The sequence below is a fragment of the Haliaeetus albicilla genome, chromosome 4 (assembly GCF_947461875.1).
Source record: "Haliaeetus albicilla chromosome 4, bHalAlb1.1, whole genome shotgun sequence".
Lineage (NCBI taxonomy): Eukaryota > Metazoa > Chordata > Aves > Accipitriformes > Accipitridae > Haliaeetus > Haliaeetus albicilla.
This window is the reverse complement of record NC_091486.1, coordinates 41,058,127-41,085,538: the sequence shown is the minus strand read 5'-3', so window position 1 is coordinate 41,085,538 and position 27,412 is coordinate 41,058,127. Positions and strand designations below refer to the sequence as shown.

Here is a 27,412-nt window from a genome sequence, read left to right as displayed (position 1 = left end):
TTCTGCCTTTCTTCCCTGTGATCTGAACCAACAATTTGCCCTTCAGCCCAGAAAAGCCCTAGTTCTTCAACCAGAGGAATAGACCAACTGAGGATTTATTGGGAGAAGGAAGAATTTGGCCTTTCCCTCCTCTGCCTATATGGACATTTGCATTGCCACTGGTCTATCTGTCTGCTCTGGTCACTTTGTCCAGGAGCGGCCATGTAGTTGCACAGCCTCCTGTGCCATCTGCAGGAATTGTTAAGTAAAGGAATTAAGAAGCAAAAAGGTATAATGGCTTAATAGAGTTCTCATCTTGTGTTCTCAATCTGGAACAGTATGGTCTTTGGGGAGTTGAGTGCAAGTGCTCTGGGAGCCAACTGACATTGAGTTATTCTGGTTTTACAGTGGTGAACTCAAACAGATTACCTTTTGGGTACATCCCAAGGGGAATGTTTGTTGACTCAGTTCACAAAGGAAGTAAGGATGTGCATTTGCTTGGGAAAATTATTATCCAAATCACAGTGTTCTTTTGAAACGGTTGTTTGACTGAATACCGAAAAGAAGCAATCAGACGCTTGCCTTAAAAGACCTTGGCAAAGCAGTGAATGGTGAAATTATAAATTTCTTCTCTCTTACCCCCTCAGAGCAGAATTATCTATATTTGGATTTCTTTTTTCAGCCCCAGAGAGGAAGTGAATCAAGTTTGCAAATGCTGTTTGGACCAAATGCAATGAATCTGGCTGTGCCTCTTACATGTAGCTGAACTAGAACAGTGCCCTGAGGAGCAGTGCTTGTTCTCGACTCTCAGACCAAAACACAATCCCTCTCTCTCCTAAGGACATTTGATAGAAAAAAAATGTGAATGTAGAGCTGGGAGGTTAGACGTTTGGGTTTCTTCCCATTGCTATCAAAACTATACCAGGGAAGCCTTTTAGGCTCATTGTAGTTCCACTCCCACCATTGGAATGTCCAATCTATTTAGACTGAAGGTATGTGGGGCAGGGACTGCTCCATCTCTGTTGCTATTCCCACCTTTGAAGTATTTCCTAACCAATCCAGAGAAGCTGTTTCTCTTCACTGTGTACCACATCTCTCTCTTTCCCTCTCTTACTCTCACTCAGAGCTTTTTGCAACCCTTAGATCAAAGCTCCTCTGCTCCAAGATCATTCTGGATGGAAGGGCTGCCTCCTGCACTTTTGTCCCTGGGTGAAGTTTGGCAAGGACTCATTCAGGGTGTTTTTCATTTCTGAGGCACAAAGTTAGTTTGTGGCTGAAAGAAATGCCATGTGGGAGATTCTTTTCTGATCTCTTCTATGGAATATGCTGAGAGCAGTGAAGTCTTCCATGGCTTGCCTAGGTACTTTGAGGATGATCTCAGTGTTAGCGGATGGGGTACTTGAGTATAAATGCTACTCGTCTAAGGAGGACTAGAGCTCTGCTAGATGACCAGAGTTCATCAAACAAGTCTGTATCTGGTTTCAGAACTCAGATTTGTTTTAGTCCTTGGTGCAATGAGCAGTCCCCTCTGCAGTCATTGCTTCCCTCTGTACCCACAGTTTACTCTTTCCTTTTATGTCTAGCTGGTTTTTAGATATCATTCCACTAACTTAAAAAATTTAATGATCAGTTGAATTAGAACAGTGTTCAAGCTACACTGGTGTTCTGAAGTCTTTGTGGGGTCTGATTCTGCAATTCCATTCCCAGTGGATTTGATGTGTTATATTGAATTCAATCAGTGAGAACACCAGGACTGATCTCCTGGAGGAAAGGGAAGATGCAAGAAGCTGAGCAATTAGATCTGTCCCTGAGATTTTCACTTATATATGTTTTTAACTCTTCAATTTAATTTCCCTGGATGGGTAGGTTTGAGACATTCAAAAGTATTAAAAAATCCCCTATATCCAAATCGGCAATGCCAGGAAGACGCAGGCTGTGGCTGTGGATACTTTCTTCTTCCCAGCTGTTCCCTGTGAACTCGGGGAAGTCAGACTGGCCTGGCAAGTGGCCTAACTCTTTGCTGTTGATGACACCTCTCCAGCAGAAGCAGTGTGTGGGCAGGCAGGTAGTTTCATCATGGGGAGGAGGAGGAGGCGTGCATCACCTTTTGTTTAAGCAGAAGCATCTTTTTGGAATGCTATCCATTTTATCAGTTAGGGCTTGAACAACAAGCAGCCAGGAGAGGCTGGGTATTGTAATTAACACAAGTGGAGGCAGGCTGCTGCATCTGCCTGCCTGCCTGGAGAAGAATAACCTGTTGAATTTGCTAGGAGCTATTGCTGTGAGGACAAGAGCTACAGTTACTGGGAGTACAGCAGCCACAAGTGGATGAAGTAGCTCCTTCAGAGCTATGCTGTGGGGAAGAGACACAGGCTTGGATATCGGACACTGTATGCCCATTTGGGTTAGAGCCTGTGCTTTTGCCTCCTAAGCCTGGGGAGGAAGAATACGTAGCCCATACGCTTTTGGTTGGGTCAGCCGAGGATGGCTGCACTCTCTCAGCACTTGAGGATCCTGCTGTGGAAGAACTGGCTGAGTGTCAAGAGGCAGCCGGTGAGTGTGGAAACAAAATAGTAGAAGAGGGGGAACCTGAAAATCACAGGAGCTGAGGAGCAAGGGGGGCACTGCAGGAGAGGAAGGTCACAATATTAAAACAGAAATACTATAAAGGCTGGTGATAGAGGCAGAAGGAACAAAGGGAATGGCATGGAAGCGAAGGTGGGTCTTTTTAAGACAAAGTGATTGGGTCTTGTGTTGGAGCTCATGCATGAGGGCTCAGGACTCCAGATTGAATACCATGGATACCACTGTTGTTCCCTCAGGGCAGTGGTCTATGCAAACAAACCCATGCACAAACTTATGGGCAGACTTGAATTAAGGCTGCAGTTCTCTATCAGTTCCCATGTGAGCAGACCCCATGGTTGGCATACAGCCTCCAAGAAATCCCTGGGATTTGGGGGTGCTGGAGGGGGTGCCCTTATATAGAGCCATTTGTAAAGGATGGACAAAGAAAAAAGTAGCCCTCAGAGATGGCAGGTAGGACAGATTTCCAGTGCAGTCCAGTGTATTGCAAATCAAACACCCCAAATGGTCTTTCTTTCCAAAAGATAAACCATTGCCAGCAATGTCCAGAGAACAACGTGAACTGCAGCAGCATCAGGGAGACAAATGTTCCTTTGGGTGGTATTGCATGTCCAGGCAAAGCCTGCCAAGTAGTTTTGTACCAGTCTGGTTTCAATACAGCTGTGCTGTAACTTCACCATAAGCATGCTGCAGTTCATGAACTTGTATTGTGACCTGACCTCTTGCTAGTAATCTAAATGTGATGGTTTTTAAACCTGCTTTGGTTGAATGGAAGCCTTGACAGGTGCAGAAAATGCTGACAGAAGAGAAATGGCCATGGAGGGTGTGATATGAGGATACAGTGAAAGGCCTCATATCACCGCATGCCTTCTGCAAGGTCCATTCTTGCCTGCCCTGTCCTGCTTCTCTGTTTTGGAGCCTGATTCAGAGAGATGCTGAGTTCATCTGACTCCTTGTGATCCTCCACAGGAGCTGTGGACATGCTGTGCACCTTAGAGTATCCTTCACTGCTGCGAAGGGTGCAGGAGACTTTTTCTGAGATGCAGAGGAATCCCCCCAAATGACCTGTAATTTCTCAAGAGAAATTGTAACTGCCTTTTTAAAAGCAGAAGGCTTGGGTCTCTTTCAGCTCTTGTCTACCCAGAGTAAATGCTAACCTAAGCCCTGCCTGTACTTCTGACCATAGAGTCTCACTTGCTTTAATTCTGGTTTCCTGTAAAGTTGAAATATCAATTCTGTAGAACTGAAATGCCAATTAAAATAAAAATCTGGCCACTACTGATTATTTTATGGCAGGCATTCCCTGCAACCCTCCTTCATTTCTCTCTTGCTCCAAATTAGGGAGCTTTCTCAGACTGGAGAAGGTGTGAGGAGGTAAACCCAGATCTCTGCTCCCGAATGCATTCTGATTCCTCTGTCCTCCTGCTTCTCAGTTTCTGATAATGAATGAAGGTGGTTCCTGCCACTGCAGTGGTGTTGGCTGCCTTTGCCAGGGCTGACTGGAATGTCATGGAATGGTCTGACACTAGGCAGCCCCCGTCCTCCCCCCTGCAGACTCGAGTGCTTTCCTGCTCTGTTTATCAGCCTCTCCAGGGCTAGCAACCACATTTGCTTCTGCCTTTTGCTTTACACTTTATTTCCTCTGGCAGTTCTCCGCGGACCCCGTGGAGAGACTGCCTCTACCTGTGCAGCATGGGGAGAGCTACAGCTTGCTTGACTGTCAATTTGTTGAAATCAGCTGAAGCTCTGCATCCATGGCCAGGGAGTACCTCAATACAGTTTACTCCTGCTGAGAAGGGAATGGTCATGAGTTTAGGTGGCAGTCTTCTCAGGAGCAAGGTTTGGCCTGCACACCAGGGGGAACTGGAGAAATCGGTGCGTCTTGCACTTCTGTTGCTTTCCATCTGTCACTTCTAGGCAGCTTGGTTATTTAAACAGGGGTAGGAGGGAGAGAAAAAGTGCCTGCATCCAGAGATACTAAGTAAGGTCTGAGCAATTGCGTCTACTTTTAACAGTGAAATAATCCAGCAACCAAAGGATTGTGCAACCTACATCACAGTGCTTGGTGTCCCAAGAGCCAAACTGAGGTTGGTTATGGCTCCATTCAAGTCAATGTGTTCCACCTGCAAGCAGTTTGGCCAGCATGGTTGTCTTGCTTTTGTTAACTGGAAATGCCGGAAACAGTGGGAGTGCTGTTATGTTGCAACTGATGTGCCCAGCTACTATTAAAGCCAATTAAGTCAAAGGACAGAGAAACTAAGGGAAGAGCTGTCTGGAAAGTGGGGAGTATAAGCACCGCTTTAGCTCAAAATGGGGAGGTACAAAGATTTCCCTAGGTAGAAACAATCAGTATTCATTTCTTGTCCCAAGAATATGACAGATCTCTTGCACTTCCTTTAGGCAGCTTCTGACTAATATCAGTTTCTGTGCTGTTACCCCATAATTTTACTTTAGCCTACGTAGTACTAAACAAGGAGGATACATTAATAATACCATTTGCATGCGAATTAATCAGAGTTAAACAGCGTGTTTGGGGACCGATTATAGGGAAAGCACATGATATAAAAATTATAAAAAGATGTTAGTTTCAGTGATCAATCTTGTTATAAGTTGGCAGTGTATATATAAAAGGCAGGAAGAGTACTGTCTGTAAGAGCTAAAATGTTACTGAATGCTGAAATTATAGGAGTACCTTCTCTGAAGGGATGTGTGGGGAGGTGCCTTGTGGTTTGATGTCTGTCAGTTGCCTACTTTGGGGCATGAATCTTGCTCCTACTTTCGTGGCTGTGTCATCTCATCATGGATGATAGGGATGGTGTTGCTGTAAAACAACCATCTTTAAGCTGAATTGCTCTTCAGGATTTGTTTGTCTGTTTGTTTGTTTTTATGTCCCAGTAAGTGTTACAGGAAATGAAAACACTGTTACGGGCTTGGAATTACTTTGGAAAAACAGTTTTGGGCAATATGTGCTGATCTGAAGAAAACAGCAACACAATGAAAAATGGGATGATTTTGAAGAAAGACATCTTTGCAGTTTCAAAAATTGGCATGAAGATAGCACAGCAATTTTGCAGCACAGAGTAGTTTGAGCTTAACTACTGATGGATGGAAAACTCTAATCTAGTAAGCACAGTAGCAAGCTAGCCAGCTAGTGCAAAAGCAGTTGATTATTTGAATAATTGCATTTTCCTAGCTCACAAAACTCCAATGCTTGTAGTTTTAAGACTGACTTTGGGCCTCCTACCTAGATTGATTTACTATACTAGATGATTAGCAGACTGTATTTTCTTCATTCTCGTCTATTGAAATGGTCAACCCTCATGTCAGAGACAACAGCTCTATAAATGTTCATGGTTTTTCCAACATACTAGGCCAATTTTACATCATCTCTCTTCCATCTCAGCTCATCTCTACGAACTGCTACAGTCTGGAAATGGAAAGGTGCCAGGGAGTTAAGTTCCTGGGGTCAGAAGCTCATATGAGGGATCCCGGTGATTGGTGTTCAAATGTGACTTCTCCAGTTGACTGGTTACACAGTTCAATAAACCCCTTCCTTCACCATGCTTGAGCACCACATCTTGTAAATGACTACTATGAAAATCCTTTCTTTCTGCTCTACTGTGAGGTTCAACTACTGTTTGTGAAGAACAGTGAAACTTTTTTGGGGAAAAAAATGCAGTAGACTTGTCAATGTACTTGTCAAACACTTTAATTTTGAGGTATGATCAAATCGAAGTCATCTTAACCCATTGTTTGAGCAGTGCCGTTCACTGAAACTGAAACCAACCTTTTGCACTTCAGCTCTCTTATCTTGCGATCAGTGCATCCAAAAGCCTTGTACTTCTCAGCGTGCTTTTACTATTATATAGCAGTGTCTCAAATCTGTGTAAACACTGTCCCCCATAATTATCAGCCAAACTGAAACACTGGAAGGCTTGTGTTATTTTCAGTCTTGTTATTTGCTCTTGAAATCTTACGTAGTTTTTCTTCCTGCATAGATAATACTTGGGTTTTAATAATATGCATACCAAGACAGGCGCAATTTACAATGCATCCTATAACTCAATTAGGGTAGTACTTGTACATTCCAGACAAGCTCTGAAACGCATCAATACGACAAACGTAACCAATATATTTTCATTGCTGTTTTATAGGTATGGTCGTTCATTTTAATTTCCTGGCCTGTGGTTGTTTTCATAATCTTGGCCATTATCCGTCTCAAATTCCCTCCAGAACCACAACCAAACTGTAAGTAACTGGTTTGTTTTTATGTCTTTGCAATTTAGTTCTCATTTTGGTGACTGATGTGTTAATTTGACATGTTTTGTTACTTTTACAAATTTGGTTCTTTGTAGTTTCTGGTGGAGATTTCCTGGGATGCAGCATGCTGTAAATAAAATGTCTGTGTTCCTCTGAGGTTGTTTCTGTTTGGTTGGTTTTTTTTCAAATTAGTTTTAAAATTAGAAAACAACTTTAAAGAACTGTCTCATCAAGATGCACTCAGATGCTGCTGTTGTAGACAGCAATATAAATTTACATGATAAATTGAGGGACAAGAGGGCAGCTGGGGGAGATCTTACTCAGTAAAATGAATAAGGGCATAGGCTTCAAGTGGGATTATGAAGGTGAGGTAACAAACATGAGCTTGGTCAGCATGAAAGATTTTTACCTTGTGTGTGCTACAGGCAAAAAGCTCCTGTTCAGGCAGCTTGCTACTAAGGCTCAGCTGAAGAGTGGTAACTTGTTTGGCTCCTGTGACCTGATGGTCTATGTGAGCCCTTTCTAGCAAGTCAGAGAGAGCAATTTGGGTGGGTGAATAGTTGTTGGTGGTTAAATGGGTAAAGAATTTACACAAGGTGGTTTTTGCTTGCAAGCCTTGCTTCCTTGGTCAGGAGAACGTGTCTACATCTCAGAGCATGGCTGTGCCTGAATCTGCTCTAAAAAGCTTACACTGCTTTAGTGGGTCCTTATCACCATCAGAAGCAGCATACCCCCAACCCTGGCCACATTTGTTAATGAAGTTATTTGGTAAAACAGAGCAAGGAGTTTACACAGTTGGAAGCCTTTTTGCCTACCAAAGTGTTAATTTTGAGTTGGATCAAATCCCTGATTCTGATCTCTGTGGCCTCAGAAGTGCAGTCCCAAGGGAGAGGGGAGAGGAGTGGGTGAAAGGACTGGGCCCTTCTTTTCAGTGATGGCCTACCTTTGTGTACCTTTCGAGCTGCACTCTTTGTTACCTGCTCATTAGAGGGGTTCCTTGCCCTTATTGCAGAAAGCCTGAAAGTGTATGCAAGATTCTTGCTTCATGTTGCATATCTAGTCTGCTGAATTACATCCATGTGCTGCAGCACAAAGCTGTGTGGAGAACTATTAGTGAGAGCCATAGTTTCCCAGCACAGGGTAGGAATAGGCCCTCAAAAATTACCCTTACTAAAAGATTTGCAACATCTGATTCATAGGACAGACACAATCATGGATGACCTGCATCAGAGTGTCATCGACTTGACAAGAACAAACCCTTCACATGGGCAATGTTGGATTTTTGTATTTGGTGTGAGGAGTCTGATGCAGGGGGAGAGAAGGCAGACTCTGGCAGCAGTGAGGACAAGCAGTTGGCTTCCAGAGTTTGTAGCTATCATCACATGTGTAAAATGTGGTTGCGAGGGATCTATACTTAATGATGTGTGTGCGCTCTGGAAATGTTTGACCCAGTGACGTGTGTGATTCTCCTATTAAGGAGTCTTTGTTTCTGTATGGTGTGTGAGAAAGGGACACATTGTGACAAATACTGGATACACAATTAGGATAGCCCTTGTGCCAGAGAGCTTGCAGCCTAATCTGACTAAACGTTTGTGTACCTCGTATTATAGACAGGGATGGAAAGCCAGAATAAGTGACTTTCTGAAAGTATCACAGGAAATCTTTAATGGAGAAGGACATTCTTGGTGTGTTAGGGTGGTCTTTTAACTCCAAGACCATCTGTTGTCAGCAAAAGGCCTCTTTAGGCATGTTACATATTTCAAGTTCTCCCAAATTCCCTTGAACCAGTTGGAGCAGGCAAGACAGGACACGTTGTACTTTGTGAAAACCCCAGGTGTTGCCAAGTGTGGAAATGGCTGTCTTCCCACCCTGCTCAATTGGTTGTACTTCCTGTCCCTGATAAATCAGATAAGATGAATGTCAAGAGGGCCAGCTGGATGGTAAAAAAAATTCTTTTACTCTACATGGCTATTAGTTTGAATGTGTATTTAATTTGAGCATGTTTGCTCTGGATGGTTGCATCTCTGAATTAATGGATTGAAAGGAATGTTCTTAGGAACAGCAAGTAGCTCCATCAGTTGTGCTTTGCAGGGAAGGGGAAGATTGGGCAGTATCATTAGACTAGTTCCCTTTTCTTCCATAGATGAATTCTATTTTGGGACAAGTCTCAGTAAGTATGCGAGTAGGTATCTATCTCTCAGAAGTGGATGATAGGAGCTCTCTATTGCAAGAGAGGTTTTAGGATGGAAAATAATGGTTGTGGTGTATTCTTGTGCTCGAGATGTTAAGAGACCGTCTAAGAATCCCAAGCACGTGGAGAAGAACGTTAACCAGAGCAACAAACAGCCAGTTTCTGCTGGCTAGTTATCTTTTCCAGTTAAGCAAGAATAGCTGCTTGACAATTACCTTCTTTTTTTGACAACTGGAAAAATGTATCAACTTTTTGCTTGAAAAGCAAGAGAGAAATCATTTTGGAATTTTCTTTTCTGATAGAAAAAAAAGGGCAGGTGGACACATCTAGGAAAACTATTACAGGAGGGGGCTTTTTGTTCATTTTGAACAGGAATAAAATCCCCTTTATGCTGAATTCCAGTGCCTGCCTTAAAAGGCACAATTGTTAAGTAGTGACAAGAAACTGTTTCCAGTTCTGCTGTCAAGAGACTATTGCAGGTGGACAAAAGTCAGGAAGCACAGAATCAACGGCACAGAAATAGAATAAGCTACTAAAATGCTGAGTTTTGAAGCCTTACAGATAACCCCAGAGAAGATCTCGGTCTGTAAGCTTATCTCATGTATTCAGGGCCACAGAAATATCATGAAATCTATTATTTGCTCAATTAAAACAGCTCAAATTTGAGGCAGTAAGTTCTTCTGAAAGATGTCTAATACACATTCAATAGATTGAGGATTATGTAGAGAAATTACCTAGCAAATATCCGTCAAGAATGAACAAGTGGCAAGAGCTTCCTGCAAGAGCAAGTTGCTTGCTTTGAATTATGTTGGTAGCACCTAATGCAATGGGAGCTTATGCCAGACGGAACTCCGAAGGGAAATGTCATGCCAAATAAATGTCACCAGTCAAGAGGATGCTCATAGGAAGATTAAGAACTGAGGAAAACAAGGAGCTGATATCCATCTGATATATAATTTTCTTCACAACTAAAGCATCTAGTATCTAAGAGGAAAAAACACATCTCTCTTCTTTCTCCCAGGCATCTGTTTGATTATGTATTTCCAGGTCAGCAGAGATTGTTGTCAGGAGAAATGAAAAAGAGATTTCTCCCTGCATACCCAGTTCCTGTGATGATCTGGGAGTCTAACCAAACAAAATCCCCATCCAACTTACTATGCACATTGCAGTTGTGGCTTTTGACCTTTTTATTACAGCCTTTGTATTTGCGAGGAGGCATTGGGATGTGTTTTGTGGCATACGTGTAGAATAGGAAGCTCTGGATTGGAAGCCTGCAGTGTGAAAGTCAGTGAACGGGGTTTGATGGTATCTTCTAGGCTTTTGTTCTTGTATCACTTGTTTTCTAGAGTGAGTAGGGACAAAAGTCCCTTTCCATCACTACAGGTTTTTGCAAGGTATGGGAATTGTGTGTGTGAGATACAATCTGTCCCTCAGGGCTCAACCCACTCAGTCTACAGAGAAGCCCAATTACACTCCTGGCTTTAACTAGCACTGTCACACCCTGTCACGCCCTCCCCACCCGCTTTCTTCCTTTTCTGTTCTCCTTCTCTCCCCTCCTGCCAGTTTGACCTCATCATTATTCTCCATAGAAGCTCTCTTGGGTGTGGTTAGTTGTCCACTCATTCAGAAACTCTGCTCTTTAGTGCTACAGAGAAGATGTGGTAGAAACCTTGCACTCTTGTTAGACCCAGGGCTCTGCTCCCCCTGGCTTTCCAAGGGACAGCCAGTGGGCTGTGAAAGCCATGCCTCATTCACACATATTTTTCCTTCTTCATGGAAGGAAGCTGTGCTTTCAGATCTGGTCTTAAAATCCACCAGATTCTTTCTGCCAGGGAATTGGTTGCTTGAACTCTTCTCAGTGAAGCACATCTTACCCTTCATCTCTGCCCAGAATTTCCACCGGGATTTCATCACAATCATGGAGATGCCTGCTGGGTGTATTGCATTCACTCACATATTCGTGATAGACTCAGTAGCAGAGTGCTCTGCAAGGCTGCTCTTTGCAGCCAATATTCTGGGGGAATATTGTAATAGTTGAGCACTAGACTGCTTGCCAGTACCAGCATAGCTGTTTAGGCCTAGTTTAGAGCCAGAGCTGTGTGGCACAATACTACAAAGGAGCAGATACTCATAGTCTTCTCTCATTCTTGGCTCCAGTGGTCCTGGGGGAGGGCCCAGGATAGGAGGGTCTCTGAGCTACACTGCATTCAGTCTTACTGTGATCGATAGCTAGGGTTTGAACAGGTCCAGAATTGGCTGGAAAAATCTGTATGAATCACAGAGCAGAGATCTGAGATGCCTTAGGAAAGAGGCTGCAGCTTGTTGTACCTGCAGATGGAGCTTTCCTGTGATTTCTGTGCTGAGTGCTATTACCATGTTAGAGGTAACTGAGGCACAAGTTACACTGGTCAGAGCAGTGTCAGAAAAAGAGGCAGGATGCTCTATATAGCTTAGAAGAAAAGGATAAATGCAGATAGTATCCCCTTTCCCATATCACTGGGAAAGGCGATAAGGCAGCTGGTTGTGATGGGTGCGAGGTGTCTGTTCTGCCAAGCACATGGCAGGCAGTACCTGTCACTCTCCATCCTTATCACCCATGCATGTCTCTGCCCCTCTGACTCTTGCAGCAATGTGCTTCTAGATGAGTTCAGGGGGTTCCTGCCATGTGCATCTGTGTAACTAAGGACCTCAAACCACTTTTAGCTCTGACAGTTCCCTGCCTCAGTCCCAGCGTGTTGCTCTGATGCAGAAACCCTTACACTAACTTTTTCCCACTGTTAACAGAGAAGGACCTTGAGCTGGGTTAGTTCTCCATGTGAGTGATGGCTGTGGCTGTCAGGAGGACACATGTGACATCAGATGGCCACAGCACTATCCTTCCTCTGAGATACCATCCTGGAGATGAGGAAGCTCTGAAAAGATGCTTGCACTTTAAAGGCATTTGCTTCATAGTTGGAAGGACCTGAACTCATCTCTTTTCCCAGTAGTGTGGAAAAAATTAATAGGTTCCCATGCTAATTACAGGGAGTTGAGATGGTGGCTCACCTACACAGGTCACTCCATTCATTTGGGTAAGTCATGGGTGTTTATGCAAGGCATAATCCACCCCAAGGATTCAACCTACTCTGTATACACAGACAAGCACACATCAGGCTCCCACCTCTCCTTCACTATTTGCCCGTGATGGAGCAGCCCCACTCCTCATTTTCCTTTAGATTGCTTCATTTTCCTCCCCTTCTTTTCTGTCCATTTTTTCCCCTTTTCTACATGGCCCAACACCAGATTTTTGTCTGTGCTCAACTGCGGCATGATTAGCAAAATAGCCTCATCAGGTCCCTCCTTAGGCATCCTTACTTTGGTATGAACTTTTTTTTGTTTCATTTTGTTGTGCTGCCATTATGCCAGGGAGCAGACTGCTGTATAGTGCTCTGTTTCATTGAAACAGTGCTGAAGGAGAGTATGAATTGTATCAACTGTCCCCACATTTGCTGGAATAGACATGTACGTTGATCTCCTTACATACATAAGCAGTGCCCAGCCATACAGTTCCCTGCAACTTGCCCAGGCTTCCACTTAGCTCAGAGACCCATAACCTAAACAGAGTGCTGTGATGTTTATGCCTCCCTTTTCATGAATCTCCACACCTCCATTTCTTTTTACAGACTCTTCCAGGTCAGGAGGTGTGACTGAAGGATGTTTAGAGTTGGAAATGGGAACTCCTGAGTTACCAGTATTTTTTCCTCCCCACTGAATTACATCAGGGCCTTGGGCAGTCACTTAATTCTAATTGACTTCCTAAAGCATCTGAATCCAGATGCTGGGACCGAGAAGTGCAGAAGTATTTTTCCACAGGTGCTGAGCAGTTTGGCTTGGACAGAAGTCAGCAGTTGTTGATGTCTGTGTTTCTGGAAAGGAAGTCACTTTTGTTTAAAGAATGTTAACCTGGACTCTGGAGTCTGCCTGGAGGCACTCAGCATTGAAAGACGTTGGTTTAGTAAACATAGCTTTTGTGCAAGTTTTTTTCAAGACTCTAGATATGGATTTAAGCTTTTAGATTCCAGCTTCTTGCTGGGAAACATTCTGACTCTCTTCTTAGGTCCTGTTTGTGCAGTGCCCTAGTGCTCATACAGACAAGAGCAAGTTGGCTGTATTACAAGAAGACTAAGTTAGCTTCGTCTGCATTAAATATTGCTTTAAAAAGCCCTGTAGGAAAAGGACTAGGGCACAGTTCCTCCTCTCTTGGTGTGTTTGTGCTTCAGGCAGTGGAGCACCCCTCCACAATGCAGTCAATCTTCAGTGTGATCCTTCCTCATCAGGTCTGCCTGGTGGTACATCAGCTCTGTCATTTCCTCATCTTGACCTGAATTTGCAATACCTCTTAGAAGGTTTCCATCTTCCTTCCTTTGTTATTTGTGTTTGGTTTGGGGGTTCTTTCTCCTCCCTTTACACCTCCTCCTTCTCCCACTCCTTTGCAATTTTTATTCTCTCTTGTCTTTGTGATCTTCCTGATCAGTATGTGAACGCAATGCATTCAGATTCAAGTGCTGATTTTTAATTTATTAGATAAGGGGGTGGAAGGTGAAGGTGTGTGGGCAAGCAAAACTAGCTTGCATAGTCTTAATAAGCATGGAAGTAGATGCTGTCTGCTGTGGGCCAGCCTTATTTGCAGAGCCTGAATTGCTCATGGGAAGAATTAGGCAATTAAATGCTTCTTCCATTGAGGCCACTGACACAGGGAGGAGTCTTGTAGTGAGTTGTCTGCTGCTTCAATCTCACTGTCCTAGGCAGACAACTGAGGACATCGTGTTATTGGGACAACTTGAGAAAACAAGGATGCTGTTGCTGTAAAGATGAAAAATGGAAGCTCTTGAATCTCACCCAGCCATCACTGGGCATCTGGGGGGTTGAATGGAGTTATCTGGGGTCCTGCCGAGTTTTCATTTTGAAAAACAGGAGCTGGGTAGTGGGTGTATGACTTGTAAATCAGGGTAGGCTGTGTGGTACACAGGTGAACTGATGTATCTGCAATAGATGCTCACAACAGCTTTTTGTTACTTAATGATTTGTATGGGGGAAATAAAAAAAAAAATCAAATTAGAGTTGAGGGAAAGAAGGCCAAGGATGACACTGCTTAAAGCATAATAGGAAGGCAGTGAGGGAATTTGTGTGCTCCAGGGACAGTGAGACTTGGGCTAACACGAGGTCGTCATAATTAACGTGCATGGTGCAGAGCCCAGCTGGCAGGTTTCCCTGTGCTGCATGCCATCTGGACCTGTGCTGGTGTGCACAGGCAGCAGTATTTTGCACTATGTGTATTTGAGCTTACTGGGTGCCACCTTGCAGCATGAACCTGTCCTGATATGCAGCAGTGATGGAGGCTTGCAGAGGAACAAAAATTACTCTGATACAATAGATACTGAGGCCGTTTGGTGTCTTGCAACTTGGGGGTAGGCTCAGGGAATCTTTTCTTCCAGTGCTGTATGCTCAACAGGTGAGATTGCGGAGGTAAATGGCAGTTCTGCTGGCTGGCCAAAAATAGGGTGAAAGAAATCGCCTGCTAGCTCCAGAATGGTTTTAAAAATGGGCTTTGTGATATGAAAGGCAAGAGTGTAGGGACAGTGCAATAGGGAGTGCAATACTGAACCATTAGCTCTGAGCCAGCACAGCTCTTAAGTATGTGTTTAACTCGAAGTCTGAGTAATCCCATTAAAATCAATAGGGCTAATCGCTACTGTGCTATGGGCTTTGGACACACTGAACAAGATTTGGGCTGTACTGCCAGGAACTGTAATGCTTGCTGCCCTCACCCCCTTTTTTTTTTTTTTTGCAACAAGTGTGGGACTTGTGTGGGCATTGATCTTGCAGGTGTGAAAAAGGTAAAGCAATGGCTCAGCTGGGATTTGCCACCTGATCCTGCTCCCATTAAAGACCTAGGTAACTAGGAACATGCAGGTCCTTTTCTCCAGCTTCAAGGTCAGATGTGAGTTTCAGAGTGCATAAATGTCACAGCTATACACATGCCATGGCAATTAAATACTGTCTTTTTATAGATCAAAAGATAGGCCAGCTGGCTATTTGGGCCATTCTCCATGTGTTTAAAAAATACCCTGCTTCAAAATTAATCTTATCCCATAGATTTGATGATCAGGTTTAGTTTTTGGAGAGAGATCAAAAGTCCTAGCATTATTATAAAGCTTTCTACAAAAGATAGGCAGTGTAAGTTGTTATTCATAAGCAGATGTGAACAAAGCTGGAAATGGGCAGTTGCATGTGGTTGAAGAGAAACAATATCAGTCATCATGTTATGAAACAGGCATGTTTGTCTTTTTGACTCTAACAAAGCAAAGGAATAAAGTTGAAAACAATGCTGTGTGACTGGGAAAGACTAGAAAGGAAGTGAGAAAGTTGTGTGTACAGAATATAGCTAAACATTTTGCTTAGAAAGTTGGAGCAGATCAGCATAGCAGTAAATATTTTCATTGTATGTTTTGTGACTTCTTAGGTAAATATAAATTACAGCTGATAAACAGTCAGAATTACCACTCTGCTGCTGCTCAGGGATGATTGAGAGAGTGTGCAGGAACACAAAGCACAGAGTGTTGCCTTGGAAAATCTTGAAAGGTTTAAGGTGAAGAGCTTGAATCTAAGTGATCATACTTAATAGCCACTGACAAATCTATTTTTATGAATTTGTCTAATTCTTTTTAAAATGAATGTCTACTTTTCAGCATACACCACCCTGTGGCAGTGAGTTCCACATTTTGGTAATTGTTAAAAAAGGTACTTTCTGTCTGTTTTGCCTCATGATCTCATTGTGTTTCTTTGTCCCTGTGCTGTGAGAGATGATCATTTACTCACCATTTTCATCACTGATCATGATTTTATTTATTTCTCTATCAAGCCACTTTTTGGCCATCTTTTTCTTTGCAGAAAAGTCCCAGTTAAGTCTCTTTGTATGATTTAGCAATGATTGAATGCATTTTCAATTAAACACAATACTTCCTAATGAAGTAATTTGCTCATTAATGCCTTTAATTCACCAGTGGGGGAGTTGAGATTTGTATGGATTTTTTATGAACTATGTAAGGAATATGGAAGGACTTAATGCATAAGGTATATGCAGTATCAGAGTGTGTGAAATCTGAAGCCAAGAGAATTTTTTCATGCCCAGGGAGTGGTAGTGATATGACACTGAACTATGGGTGGTTAGAACGCAGAAAAACTCAGCATTCCTTTTTAAATTAATGGTAAAGGAGGAAGAAAATACACTTAATGTACCTAAATTTATTTAAGAAATAGCCATTCATAATGAAAATCCGATATCTTTTATATGAATACCATGGAATATGGATTTTGTTCGGTTTTTGCAGTATGGATGGCAGAGCTAGGTAGGAAGCCCTGAAACCAGAAATACAGTGTGAGCAGAAAAGGAAGGAGGAATGCATGGGTGATATTTTGCAAGCAAAAGATATGGTCTGCATAGCTTCATTATATTTAAGGGGATTTGCATGTTCAAATGATGGGGCTGCAATATATATAGTTCACGTCTCTCAGGGTAGCAGAGCTGAGACTGGGGAGTTGAGGGAAAGGAAGGTACTTAGCAGGACACTGAGTGAACTGGTTGCTAGTTTACACTGGAGACCACTGGCTGATATAAATCAGAGTGTAACCTGTACTGAATTGATAATTTGAAAATACTGCCTATTTACTGTCCTTTGCTCTGGTGTGGATAATAATGGCTGCTATCCTCCCAGCACTTACCTCCTCAGGGACAGGCAGCCCTCACTGCCGCAGGCTGAAGGGGCTGACATCGGGGGCTGCGTTCATGGTGCTATGCCTGTGGTCCACTGAAACACCCAATTCCTTGAAGTGAATGGTTGGACTCAGCTAATGCAAATGCCTGAAACTTCAGTGCGATGAAAGCAGCAAAATCAATGTGGCAATGTAAAACATGGTCCTTTTAGATTTAAACATTTCAGTCAATTTCAATTAATCTTACAGATTGTAGTGAAATAGTAATTTTCATCTTTCTTGTATGAGATTTATTATTACCCTGACATTTTTCATCATTATTATACCAAACAGCTTTACCTGAAGAAAACAAAATGTTTTGCTCATGTTGAAGGGAAGTATGTTGGAATTTACAACATTCAGGGAAGTAAGAGAAACTAATTTTCTTCATTTTATTCCAAATGAAAGCAAATGTGGAAATGCCAGAATTTCCAGTGGCATGCATGTATTATAGGTATCTTGTGTTTATTATTACTGCTCTGCATGCCTTATTTCTTTTCAGCTCTTGCAGATGTGGCTGGCCTAGCTAGATGCTACTGAGCAGGGAGAACCAGCCAGTCCATGCAGCACTGAGCCCTTGGCCTCTTCTGCCCTTCGGGATGCCTGTCTTGTTTTCTTCAGGTTCAGCACCCTTGGGGATAGAAAATCAAAGCGCTCGGTGAGAGGGGATAACAAAATCCTCCGCACTTGGGGTTCTGCTGCTGGCAAACCCAGAAGTCAGTCTTTAACAGGATACACATCTGGGCTCAGATTTTGATTGCAGACAAGTCAGTTTGACCAGAAATATGCTAGGGTGACCTCTCAGCTCAGACATGGGATAGCAGTGGGTGCAGTGATCTCTCCCTCTTGGCTCATAGGCAGTGTAGTGGGACCCTCCAAAGGTAATTGTAGTTTTAGGAAATTAAGAGGTTTAAAGCTAAAGGCAGTGGGGAGAATGAAAAAATCTGTCAAGTATTGTGGATCTGCTCTATCGTGTGACGTGGGATCATAAAGTTGGGGACTACAGGGCTAGGGGAATCCATATTCCTTGGATATGGCATTGCCATAAACTTCAGTGGGAGAAGGGGCTGCTTCCTGCAGCATGTGGAAGATTGAAAGGATTCCCAGCAGTAGAAATACTACAAAAATCACTAATGGTGGTAAGTGTTATGTTTCAGATTGTGAAACTATCCCCATCAAAAGACTGTCCTTTAAAATTTGCAGAGCGTTTACAGCTTTCCTTCAATAATGTTTCATAGCTAGTGCTTACGTTGTGTACTAATGTAGTTGATGTGCTGGCTAAATCTCAGCCAAGGGAGGGACAGGTAGTTATGAATGTCTCCTGAAGCACTGAAAGGAGTCAGGAGCCAGCTTCCTCCCTGGCTGTCCTTGCAGCTGCGTATGGGGCTAACGTGGGTGATGAATTTGTATGTGTGGGCAGAGCAGCCTATGTGGCTCTGTGGAGTCACGTCTCCTTACTACGAGCAAGTGGATGAAGGGCGGGAAGTTGGAGCAGGGAGCTCATTAATCTTTTGACTCACCTTCTAGTCAGTAAATTCCTTCCTTTGCAGGATGAGAGGGAGTTACAGGGAAGAACTCAGAGGCTACGCCATGTTTGTCTGGGACTTGGACTCCCAAATCAGCCATGCTTCTTGCGCCACCTTACGCTCTGGCTCTTCTCTGATCTCAGGCACACCGGCCAGAGGCAGCATAGTCAGAAGCTGAACTTCTGTGGCTGTGCTGCTCAGCTTTTATTAAATTAAGTTGTTGGCCTCTGTGGCCCCTGAAGGACATGATTTTCAAGGCAGTATGAACAGAGGGACAAGTGCTTGGTGGTTCTGATGGTGGTGAGATTGACTGCTTGTTATCTGGGAGTGACAGACGTGTCACACCATCCTGGCCACCCTGTTCTTGGCTTGGTAGGGCCAGTGCGTAAAGAAGGCAGTGTGAACAGTGTGGCTCCTTCAGCATCATCAGCTTGCCACACGAGAAAGCAAGGGTGGGATTCATCTCCCAGCGGTATGTGTCTGTGGAAGGGGTGCCTGCATCTGAACCAGGTCTTTAAACTTTCTTTGGAGTCAGTGGAGATCTCATCAATGCAGGCAGCAGAGCCAACGTAACAATTCATTTCATCCTGATGGATAAGCCTGTGTGTTATTTGTGTGCTTGACGCAGAGCATGCTTGTGCTAGATACTCAGGGTTAAGAACCAGCATAGGTCTAACTTACACCAAATGGGAATTTGGCCCAGACTTTTCAGATTTTTCTGTGTCATGGTCTTTCTCAAAAAACTTCCTTAATTCTCTAATTGCTGTCAGAGTCCAGGCCTCTTCCAGAAAAGTCCTCTCTGGCATTGCCACTGCTTTTGTGCCAAGAACTTCATGGGGTTACACTGGTTCATGCTTGCAGTTGACTTAGCGATGGATCAGGCCCCATGGTTGTACCCAGGTGCCAGCGAACTACTCAACATCTGATGCGAGCTGGCAGAGCCTCACTTAATACCTCAATCGCATTGGGCCAATGATGTCTTCACAGGCATTGTGCCACCACCATGAGTAGCAGCGCTTCCAAACTACAGGTCATGAATTCCTGTCTCTATTTTTCAGGCTGGTGTTTCAAAAGAAAAGAAGAGAAAGAGCTGGTATCATCACCGTGTTCTTACGCTGTACACCTCGCTTGTGATACAGCAACTGATTGTTTAATTGTCCACTTAGTTCAAAGTGTATTGCCTTGGAGTCCAATTTTAAAATCTTTTTATTGCTACTTATATCTCAAGGAAGTGTCTTCCTCTGCTCTGGATTCATCAGGATCTCTTGCATAATTGTCTCTGTAAACATCTTGCATCTCTCCAGAGAAGACCAATGCTCCCCAAGCTTCCAACCCCATCCTTGTGTTCCCCGCTCTGCTGTCCAGCCAGGAGTTATGCAGCTTTAGCTGCTCCAGGTCTACTAAGAGACATGAGCTTAGATCCTGGCCCTGCTTGTCATTGATAAATGTGGATGGAAGTGGAGGATGTAGCCATTTCCCTTCTAGCTCCTACCTGTCTCACTTCATTGTGGTTATGCTCTCCATGATGACCCTCATGGCTTCTCAGGTCTTTGAGGCTTCATTTTGGTAGGGATGCTGATAAAGTGAGGTCTGTGGTGTGCATTTTTGGACTGCCATGAGTCAGTTTCCTGCATGGGAATGAGGGTGCTGGAGATCAGAAGGAAGATGAGGGAAAAATGCCATTTTGCAGGGTTGTAATTGGTGATCTCAAAGGGACGTTTGCCAGACACAGCAGGGATATTCACACAAGGATGCTTCTAGATTTAAAGTGCCTTACTCTAAAGTTTCCCTCATGGGCAGCAGACTTAATTACACTTCAAAACCTTTAGAGTGACGTATGTTTGGTCCTTTGGCCCCAACACCAGAGGGACTGTCTGTACGGACAAGAGAGATCTTTTACTCTCCTTGGTGCTCCATAGGGCTGGCTCAGCCTGCTGTGTAACTCATGGTGGCCGAGGGGTGCAGTGAGTGTTGGGGGTGCAGTGAGTGCAGGTAGCCTTCTCCTCTGGCAAGGTATCTCCTTTAATTTTCTAGGGCAGTTCTGCACTGAGGTATACAAGAGAATCACAACACCACTCAAAATGGGTGCCTTTGACTCTGCAGGTCTCAGCAGTCCTCTGTGCCAGTTGCTATCTATCTGGCCCAAAGCAGTGGGAACTCCTGTGCTAAACCATGAGCTTTTGCATTTTGACCCTAAAATGCAGTGCCCACTCATGGGCTGTGATCAACTGTGCTGAGGAAAGCTCAGGAAAGTCAAGTCTCCTTCAACGAGACTGACAGCCACGTACTCCACCTAACACTGCCATCCCCTTTGGGAACATCGGGTTTTTGACCACTGCTATAATTAATAAATGTAGTACAAATGTAGTAAGGTGTCCTTGTTGGAGGGGTTCGAGATAAAGCTGTGCCTGGGCAAGAGTCACAGGTCGTCTTTGGAGACTAAAGAGCAAGGTAATCAATTACCACAAGCCTGCCTGCAGGCCTTTTGTAAATCTGGCTCCTTTCCATAGTAGAAATAATAGCAGTATCCTTTGCCAGGTAATTTTCCAAATGATTATTTTAAATAATATGTTGCTGCAATCCAGCAAAAGAGTTTTGAGATTTATTAGAGCATTTGTCAATGAGAGGAAAAGCAGCCAGTGAACTCTGTGGGCTGGCAGTAAGCAGCACAGGGCAAGTGGCACATAAAATACTAAAGTCTCTAATTGCTCAGGTCCACTCTGTGTTTGCAGAAATTGGAGACAGGGACATACATCTCACCCCTCAGCGCTTGCTGCCAGCATCACAGGTCACCAGGCAGATGGTACGGGAGTTGCTCTGAGATGGCAGGAGATATGGAGGGGGTGGTGGTGATAGATGGCTCCTCTCCCTTCCCTGGGCAGGTCTGCACAAAAAGCAAAGGAGGTTATCTGGTCCTGGATCCATTGCCCCTTCTTGTGGTAAAAGCTGAGACAGAGCCCTGTTTTAGCAACCTGGCTTGAAACTGAAGATTGTGGCTTTGCATAGAAACTGATCCAACCAAGCCTTGGAGAGCATGCTCTTATGGGTGCTTCAGTTTACTCTGGCTATGTGCCTGCTTTTATTTTATTTTACTTTTTAAAGGCAGAATTAGGATATTGTAAACCTAGGGTGCTTTTGTCATTTCTTGACTGTTTCTTGCATTTTGGAGCAGAGGGGGGAAATCTGCAGTTGCTTTGGGACTGACAGATATCTTATAACCAAGTAGCTTGACTCTTTTTCCTATTAAATAGCCTTTCATGGCTTTGTCAGTGTTGAGGAGGTGCTTCTAGTAGGATTTGGCAGATAGTGCTGCCAGGGTGGAGTGAAAGAGCCTCAGTGAAACTAAGAATCAGTCCTATGGTTTGGGAAGAGAAAATAGCACATACTGATAGAAACACACAGCAAAAAAAGTGCATGTCCACATCATAATGGCATTTTCTTTTTCCTCCTTCCTCCAGGTTACCTTGCACCCCGAAACCTTCCTAGTGCAGGCTTCTTCCCATTCCTGCAAACTGTGCTGTGTGATTCAGATGCCAGATGTAAAGGCACACCGTACACACCAGAAGATCTGTTGCCAAGACTTAATGACATCTCATCTCTCAGACTGTAAGGGAATCTGAATATATCTGGGTGTTACAAGCTGTAAAGCAAAACTTGCTTTGAGGTGGTGGGAGCAGCCATGTGTGTCTGTATGTGCAAGTGTGTCCACAACAGATAGATCATCTCAGATATCTGTTATAACAGATATAGTCTCAGATATATGAACACTTAGAAATGAGAATATGGGCTGCAACATGGGACACTTTAAAAATGTCCCTATAAGGGACAGCTCTCAGTAATGTGTCAGTTGATCCAGGCTTGATACAGTAGAAAAGAATTTTAGTCCCTGAGAAAAATGCTTCTGCTCACCCAGATCAGAGCAAAGAAACTTTTTTTTTTTGCATAATTGTGCGTTAAGTCCTGTAGGGTGTCAGTGGATAAGATTTGTACCAAGAGCAGCCCAGCGTGCTGATCTGCCACTGTGGTGATTGGTTCAGGACACTTTAGGTGGAAGTAGCAAATGTTTTCCAACAGCTCTAGTTTGAGTTACACTTGTTCTGGAGTGACTGCTCTTTCAGTAGCTCCTCTGGGTGCCAACTGGAATGGGTGTCTTCTCTGCATGTCATCAAACATTGGGAAACAGATGAAAATGGGGAGACAATTTTTTGCCCACAAAAGCATGTAGATTTGCAGCGTGGACCTGGCTGGCCATGTTTTGTTGGAATGTCGGTTCATTGAAATTGAAATGTTCAGTGGAGGCATTTCAATTTCATTGATGTTCCAGTCAAAGCCAAGTAGCATTTGCTTTGAGACATGCCAGCCAGCGTTGTTTCTATGTCTTGCCTGCCTGGTTCTGGCACACCCCTGGGGAACATGGTTACTCTGAGGCCTGGCTGTTTAATGGAGAGCTGAAAATCTGGGTGTCTCTCATACAAGGTCCCTGGTTGCTCATCTGTGCTTTCAGGTGAGAGGCTGCTTCATACTGGCTATCTCAGACCCTCAAAATCCCCCTTGGCCAGAGCTTGAGAGTCTGAAGAGGTAAGGTGGGGCCCATGCCTTCCACCGGAGAGTCCAGCAGGCAGGATGGGGGATCCTGGGGTTGGTGGCTCCTCAATGGTCCTCCTTAGTCAGTGCAGAGGAACGGGCATTTTCTCAGGCTAAGTCAATGGTCAGGATCTGTCCATTGATTCAAAAGAGTCTGGATGGCTAAATATGTGGATGACTGAAGTAACGCAAGGTGAATCCTAGTCAAATTCAAGGTCACACAGCAGAAGAGGACAGAGCCGCACAGAGACTGGATGTCTGGATTCACAGTTCTCTACGCATTTTCTCAGTGTCATTGTTTTTCCTGGGCATGTTAAACAATGCTTAATTTGGGGTATTGAAATGAAGAAATGGGAACTTCTATCGCCAAAGCTGGAGGTCTTCCATGCGTTTCAATAGCTACAAATCCTCCTTGCTTTCTGTTTTTGGTTTCTGTACAGCTGTTTAGGAAATAACTGTTTTCTCCTGCCAACTGAAAACTAAAGGATTTGGCCAAACTATAGCTCAAGTCACATGAGTCATTAATAAGCATCTTGACATCTATTGATGCTGAAAGTTGGCTATATGTGAAGTATCACACAACTGTGTGGGTATACCTACCGTTGTGTGGTCAATGTCAGCTTTAGAAATATATTGTATTCTACAGGAAAAAACACCCAACTATTAAGTAGTCACAGCAAACGTAGCAGGATATAGCAGACTATAAAACCTCAGCAGAAGGTTGACTGGGTAGGGGAAAGATCCAGAAGGCAACATGAATAGATGCAGCTCTGCCCCAGGAGCAGAATGACCATGGGTGAGTTTGTCAGGAAGGCAAATTATTTGAGCTGTGACCCTTCACTGGATATATTATTGTGTAATATTCTAGAATTTGTAATATTCAGCTAACCCAGACTGGGTTTTTTCCCCTACCACTGTGCAACTCACTGAAGCTCTTATTAAACTGTTTTATAACTTGCCCTAAAACTGTGTCTTACCAGTGGCAGCAGAGAAAATGGGGAAGGTTCTTATCTTTGAATCTGTTCCTTAGAAGCATTTACTAAGGTGTGCAGGACATGGTCGCTTGAGATTTCCTTTAATAAAAGGGAACTAAGTACAAAAACTGAGCTCAACACCAACATCTTCCATCCTTTCTTTTACCTTGTAGTGAAATGTTTGGGAAGGATGAAGTAAGGTCCTGATGTCTTGAAGGATTTCTTGGTAGGGGCATGCAACCTGCTGTTAATAGCTTAGAGCTGTTCCAGCTTACATCAAAGGCCTCTCTGCTCAGTCCAAGTGTCATTAACAGTGCCATGAAGTTCTGCATTGTTTCTTCTGCTGAGCATATGTTGGTGGAGGACAGAATAGGACTTGATAGAATGAGGCCGCCTTTCCAGAAGTGGGAATTTGTTTAAGATTAGACCAAATACATATGTCAAGCCTTGCCTGTCCTTGATGTCCCTGCAGAGCAGGCAACAATGTGGTCCCCTCCATCTGTTTTGTGTCTGAGAGCACTGCAGTGTGCTTCCCCAAAATACATTCCAGGCCTCTAGAAGGAATCAGAATTTTGCACAACCAAAATTTCAACACACCTGCCATGAGTCACACAGTAGTTAAGTGTAAATTTAATCATAAGAAACTCTGTGAGTTGTTACAGGTGTCTTTTATTTTTGCCTTTTTTCTTTTTTTTTTTTTTCTTCCTTCCCCCAGTAAGCAGAGGAGCTCATTCAGTGCAGCCAAGGACAACCATCCATCACCACGGAGTGCAGAGGTTCCTAAAAGCAGGAATGCTTCACTGGGTAGGTTATTCACTGCTCTGCAAAGTTCTGGTCTTTAAAAGCGATCCTTTGAAGCCCTCTGGACAGAGATGCAATTCTTAGAGCACTGCTAAAATGATTTGTGTGTTCTGTACAGGGATGTGACCATGGCCATGTCCATGGCCATGAATTAGTGTAAATTCTTGGGAATAATTACAAGCAACTGTCTGTAGAAAAGACTTTTGGAATTTGTCCAACAAACCAGGATTAAATCGTTGTGCTTCACAGGAGCAATGTGAGATCGCAGACTGTTTGGACGTTAATTAAAGACCTGGCTATTTATGGAATATTGCCCTTTTACTGCCCACAAATTGTCCATAAACAGCTTACGATTTTTTTTTCAAACATATTTCTTATTCACAGTTATCCAGCAAATAAGTCTTCCTCTGTGCCACAGTGGATATTTATTGTTGGTGATGTTCTGATGTGATTCTCTTTCCTGAAGGAACTTTCAGACTTAAATTTTCCATAAAATTATTACAATTATTATTTATTGATGGTAATGGCTAGTACTATCCGCAAGCCATCATGATGGATAGTCCTTTCTCCAGGGAGCTCATGATCAAATGAATGATTACAGATTTGCATTCTCTGACTGTTCTGCCCCAGCCATTCACTATTGCAATTAGCATTCCTGCCAACGCACTCACTCTTCGGTGTATGGGCAGAAAAAGGCAGAATGCAAAAGGGACTGAATGCAGAGGCGTGGGGGAAAAAAAAAATCATCGAACAGTTATGGGAACTATCAGCTCATGCTGATGGCCACAGATGGTCAGGGAGGAACTCAGTTCTACGTCTTATTTAAAAAAATAAAATAAAAATCACAGGTCATAGCTTTTGCTGGTGTAAACTGGCATAGCTTCTTTGGTTTCAGTGAGCTGTATAGTTTTGAGAGTGCAGCTCAGTGCAAGTGTTGGCTTTGGTGTGTGTAAGCTGGGGACCTGGCAGTGTGCCACCATTTGTAGTGGGCAGCAGTGCTCCAAATCTCTGTTGGAGCTGTTTCTGAATAAAGAGTACCACCCACTGGTGCCAAAGACACCTGGAGAGTTCTTCCTTACAGGGCTATCAGCTTGAGCCAATGCGGGCTTCCTTGTAAGGCTACTCATTTCTCTTCCTGCCTGGGAGAGCTGCAATACTGGAGAAAAGAGGTGGAAATTAATGTTGAACTGCAAGCACATGGTTAAAAGCATTTAATTTTTAAGAGTTGCAGAAGTAAATAATGTAATCCAGGATTTAATTACACCAGAAAAAACCTTAAGTAAGTAATTACAGGATGCCATTGGCTGTACCTTTGGAAACAGATTAATAATGATGGCATGCCCAAAGCTGTAGTCAGCTATCCTCTGTCATGGTTTGATGTAGCAAAGAGGTTAAAAGACATTAAGTAAAATACAGTGTTTCAAACTGTATTGCAGCATTTGGGGATTTGGTATTTCATGGAGAAAAAACCCTTCGGAATATTTCATCACCATCCAACTTGACTTCCAACATCAACATGTTCAACAAAATCCTCAATTTTGGGAAGGTAAGTCTGTATTTGCATAATAGCTGAGTGTCAACATTTATGTATTGTTGTATTTAAAGAGTTAGAAGCTCAAAGTACCAACATACAGCTTTTACTGCTTTGAGATCTCTCCTATTATGTGAATGTGCTTTATTTTGGAAAGAGGAAGGCAGTTACCGTGGGTGGACTTTTAAGCTTTGTGGTAAATTTATTATCCTCTAAGCAGAAACCAGATAAACCAGACACCTTGGGACATAATACCATGAATTACCAAATACAGTTGCACACAATACCCTGAGATATTTTGCTCAAAACTTGTGTGAGTTAAGGTGTTTAGAGTCTGTTTTCTTTCATGTGAAATTAAAGATATGATGTCACAGGCTTTGCCATTCAATTCATCATTTGCCCACAATACTACTGCAGTGGTATCAGAGGCACTGTGTGTTCATTATGTAGGTGTTGACTATGTATAGGAACAACTCCTTTGTAACAGAAACTTGGTACCATGTAATGGACACCAGTGTGCTTATGTTTTTGTATTAAGGCCTACAAACACTTATGCACACATTCCTCTTTGTCTGTATGAGGAGTTTGAGGGATTTCAGTGACACTGTTCACTTGTTAGAATTCTGTATGTGTGTAAGTGCTTGTAATGACAGTGTTTTTCAGAAGTCACTACTACCCTTTAAAAAAAAGTCTCATCACTGCATTTAAAACCATACCAAACAGAGTATTGCTTTAAAGCTACCTTTAACGTTACATCTTAATTTTAGAGCCAGACCCAATATTCAACTGCAGCAAATCTCAAAGTCATTCTGTGTGAGGTCTTGTCGCGATACATAGCACATCCCATTCTCACTGGAGAGAAGATGGCAGCCAATATCCACCAGACATTCTGCTTTACTGACTCATCGCTTTTAGAGTCATTTACCCAAGAGTTCAAAAGTCAGCTCTCTCAGGTAAGTGCCTGGGACCTTTCCTAATATCCACATCTAGTAGCTGTGTTAGGTCACATGCATTATTGCCATGTTTGGGAGATGATAGAACGTGACCCCACCTTGCTAGGAGTTGCTCATCTCTATACCAAAGTGCAGATAGTGCATGATGAGGCTGAGCTAATTCTTGTGAATGGGATTAGCCCAAAAACCTTAGAGTTGAGTACACAGCTTGGAAAGGCAAGGACATCCAGCCGTCAGGT

At 43.3% G+C, this 27,412-nt stretch overlaps 1 protein-coding gene across 1 annotated transcript in view; it reads left to right on the top strand.

Annotated features, from left to right (window-relative positions):
• Positions 1–2,126: 2,126 nt before the first annotated feature.
• Positions 2,127–27,412, top strand: part of ABCA12 (ATP binding cassette subfamily A member 12) — a 90,272-nt gene continuing 64,986 nt past the window's right edge. Inside the window, exons 1-6 of the mRNA XM_069782050.1 lie at positions 2,127–2,532; positions 6,717–6,810; positions 21,789–21,936; positions 24,604–24,692; positions 26,126–26,235; positions 26,988–27,173. Coding sequence (XP_069638151.1) covers positions 2,464–2,532; positions 6,717–6,810; positions 21,789–21,936; positions 24,604–24,692; positions 26,126–26,235; positions 26,988–27,173 — 696 coding nt within the window. The 5' untranslated portion in view covers positions 2,127–2,463. The remainder of the gene's footprint in view (positions 2,533–6,716; positions 6,811–21,788; positions 21,937–24,603; positions 24,693–26,125; positions 26,236–26,987; positions 27,174–27,412) is intronic.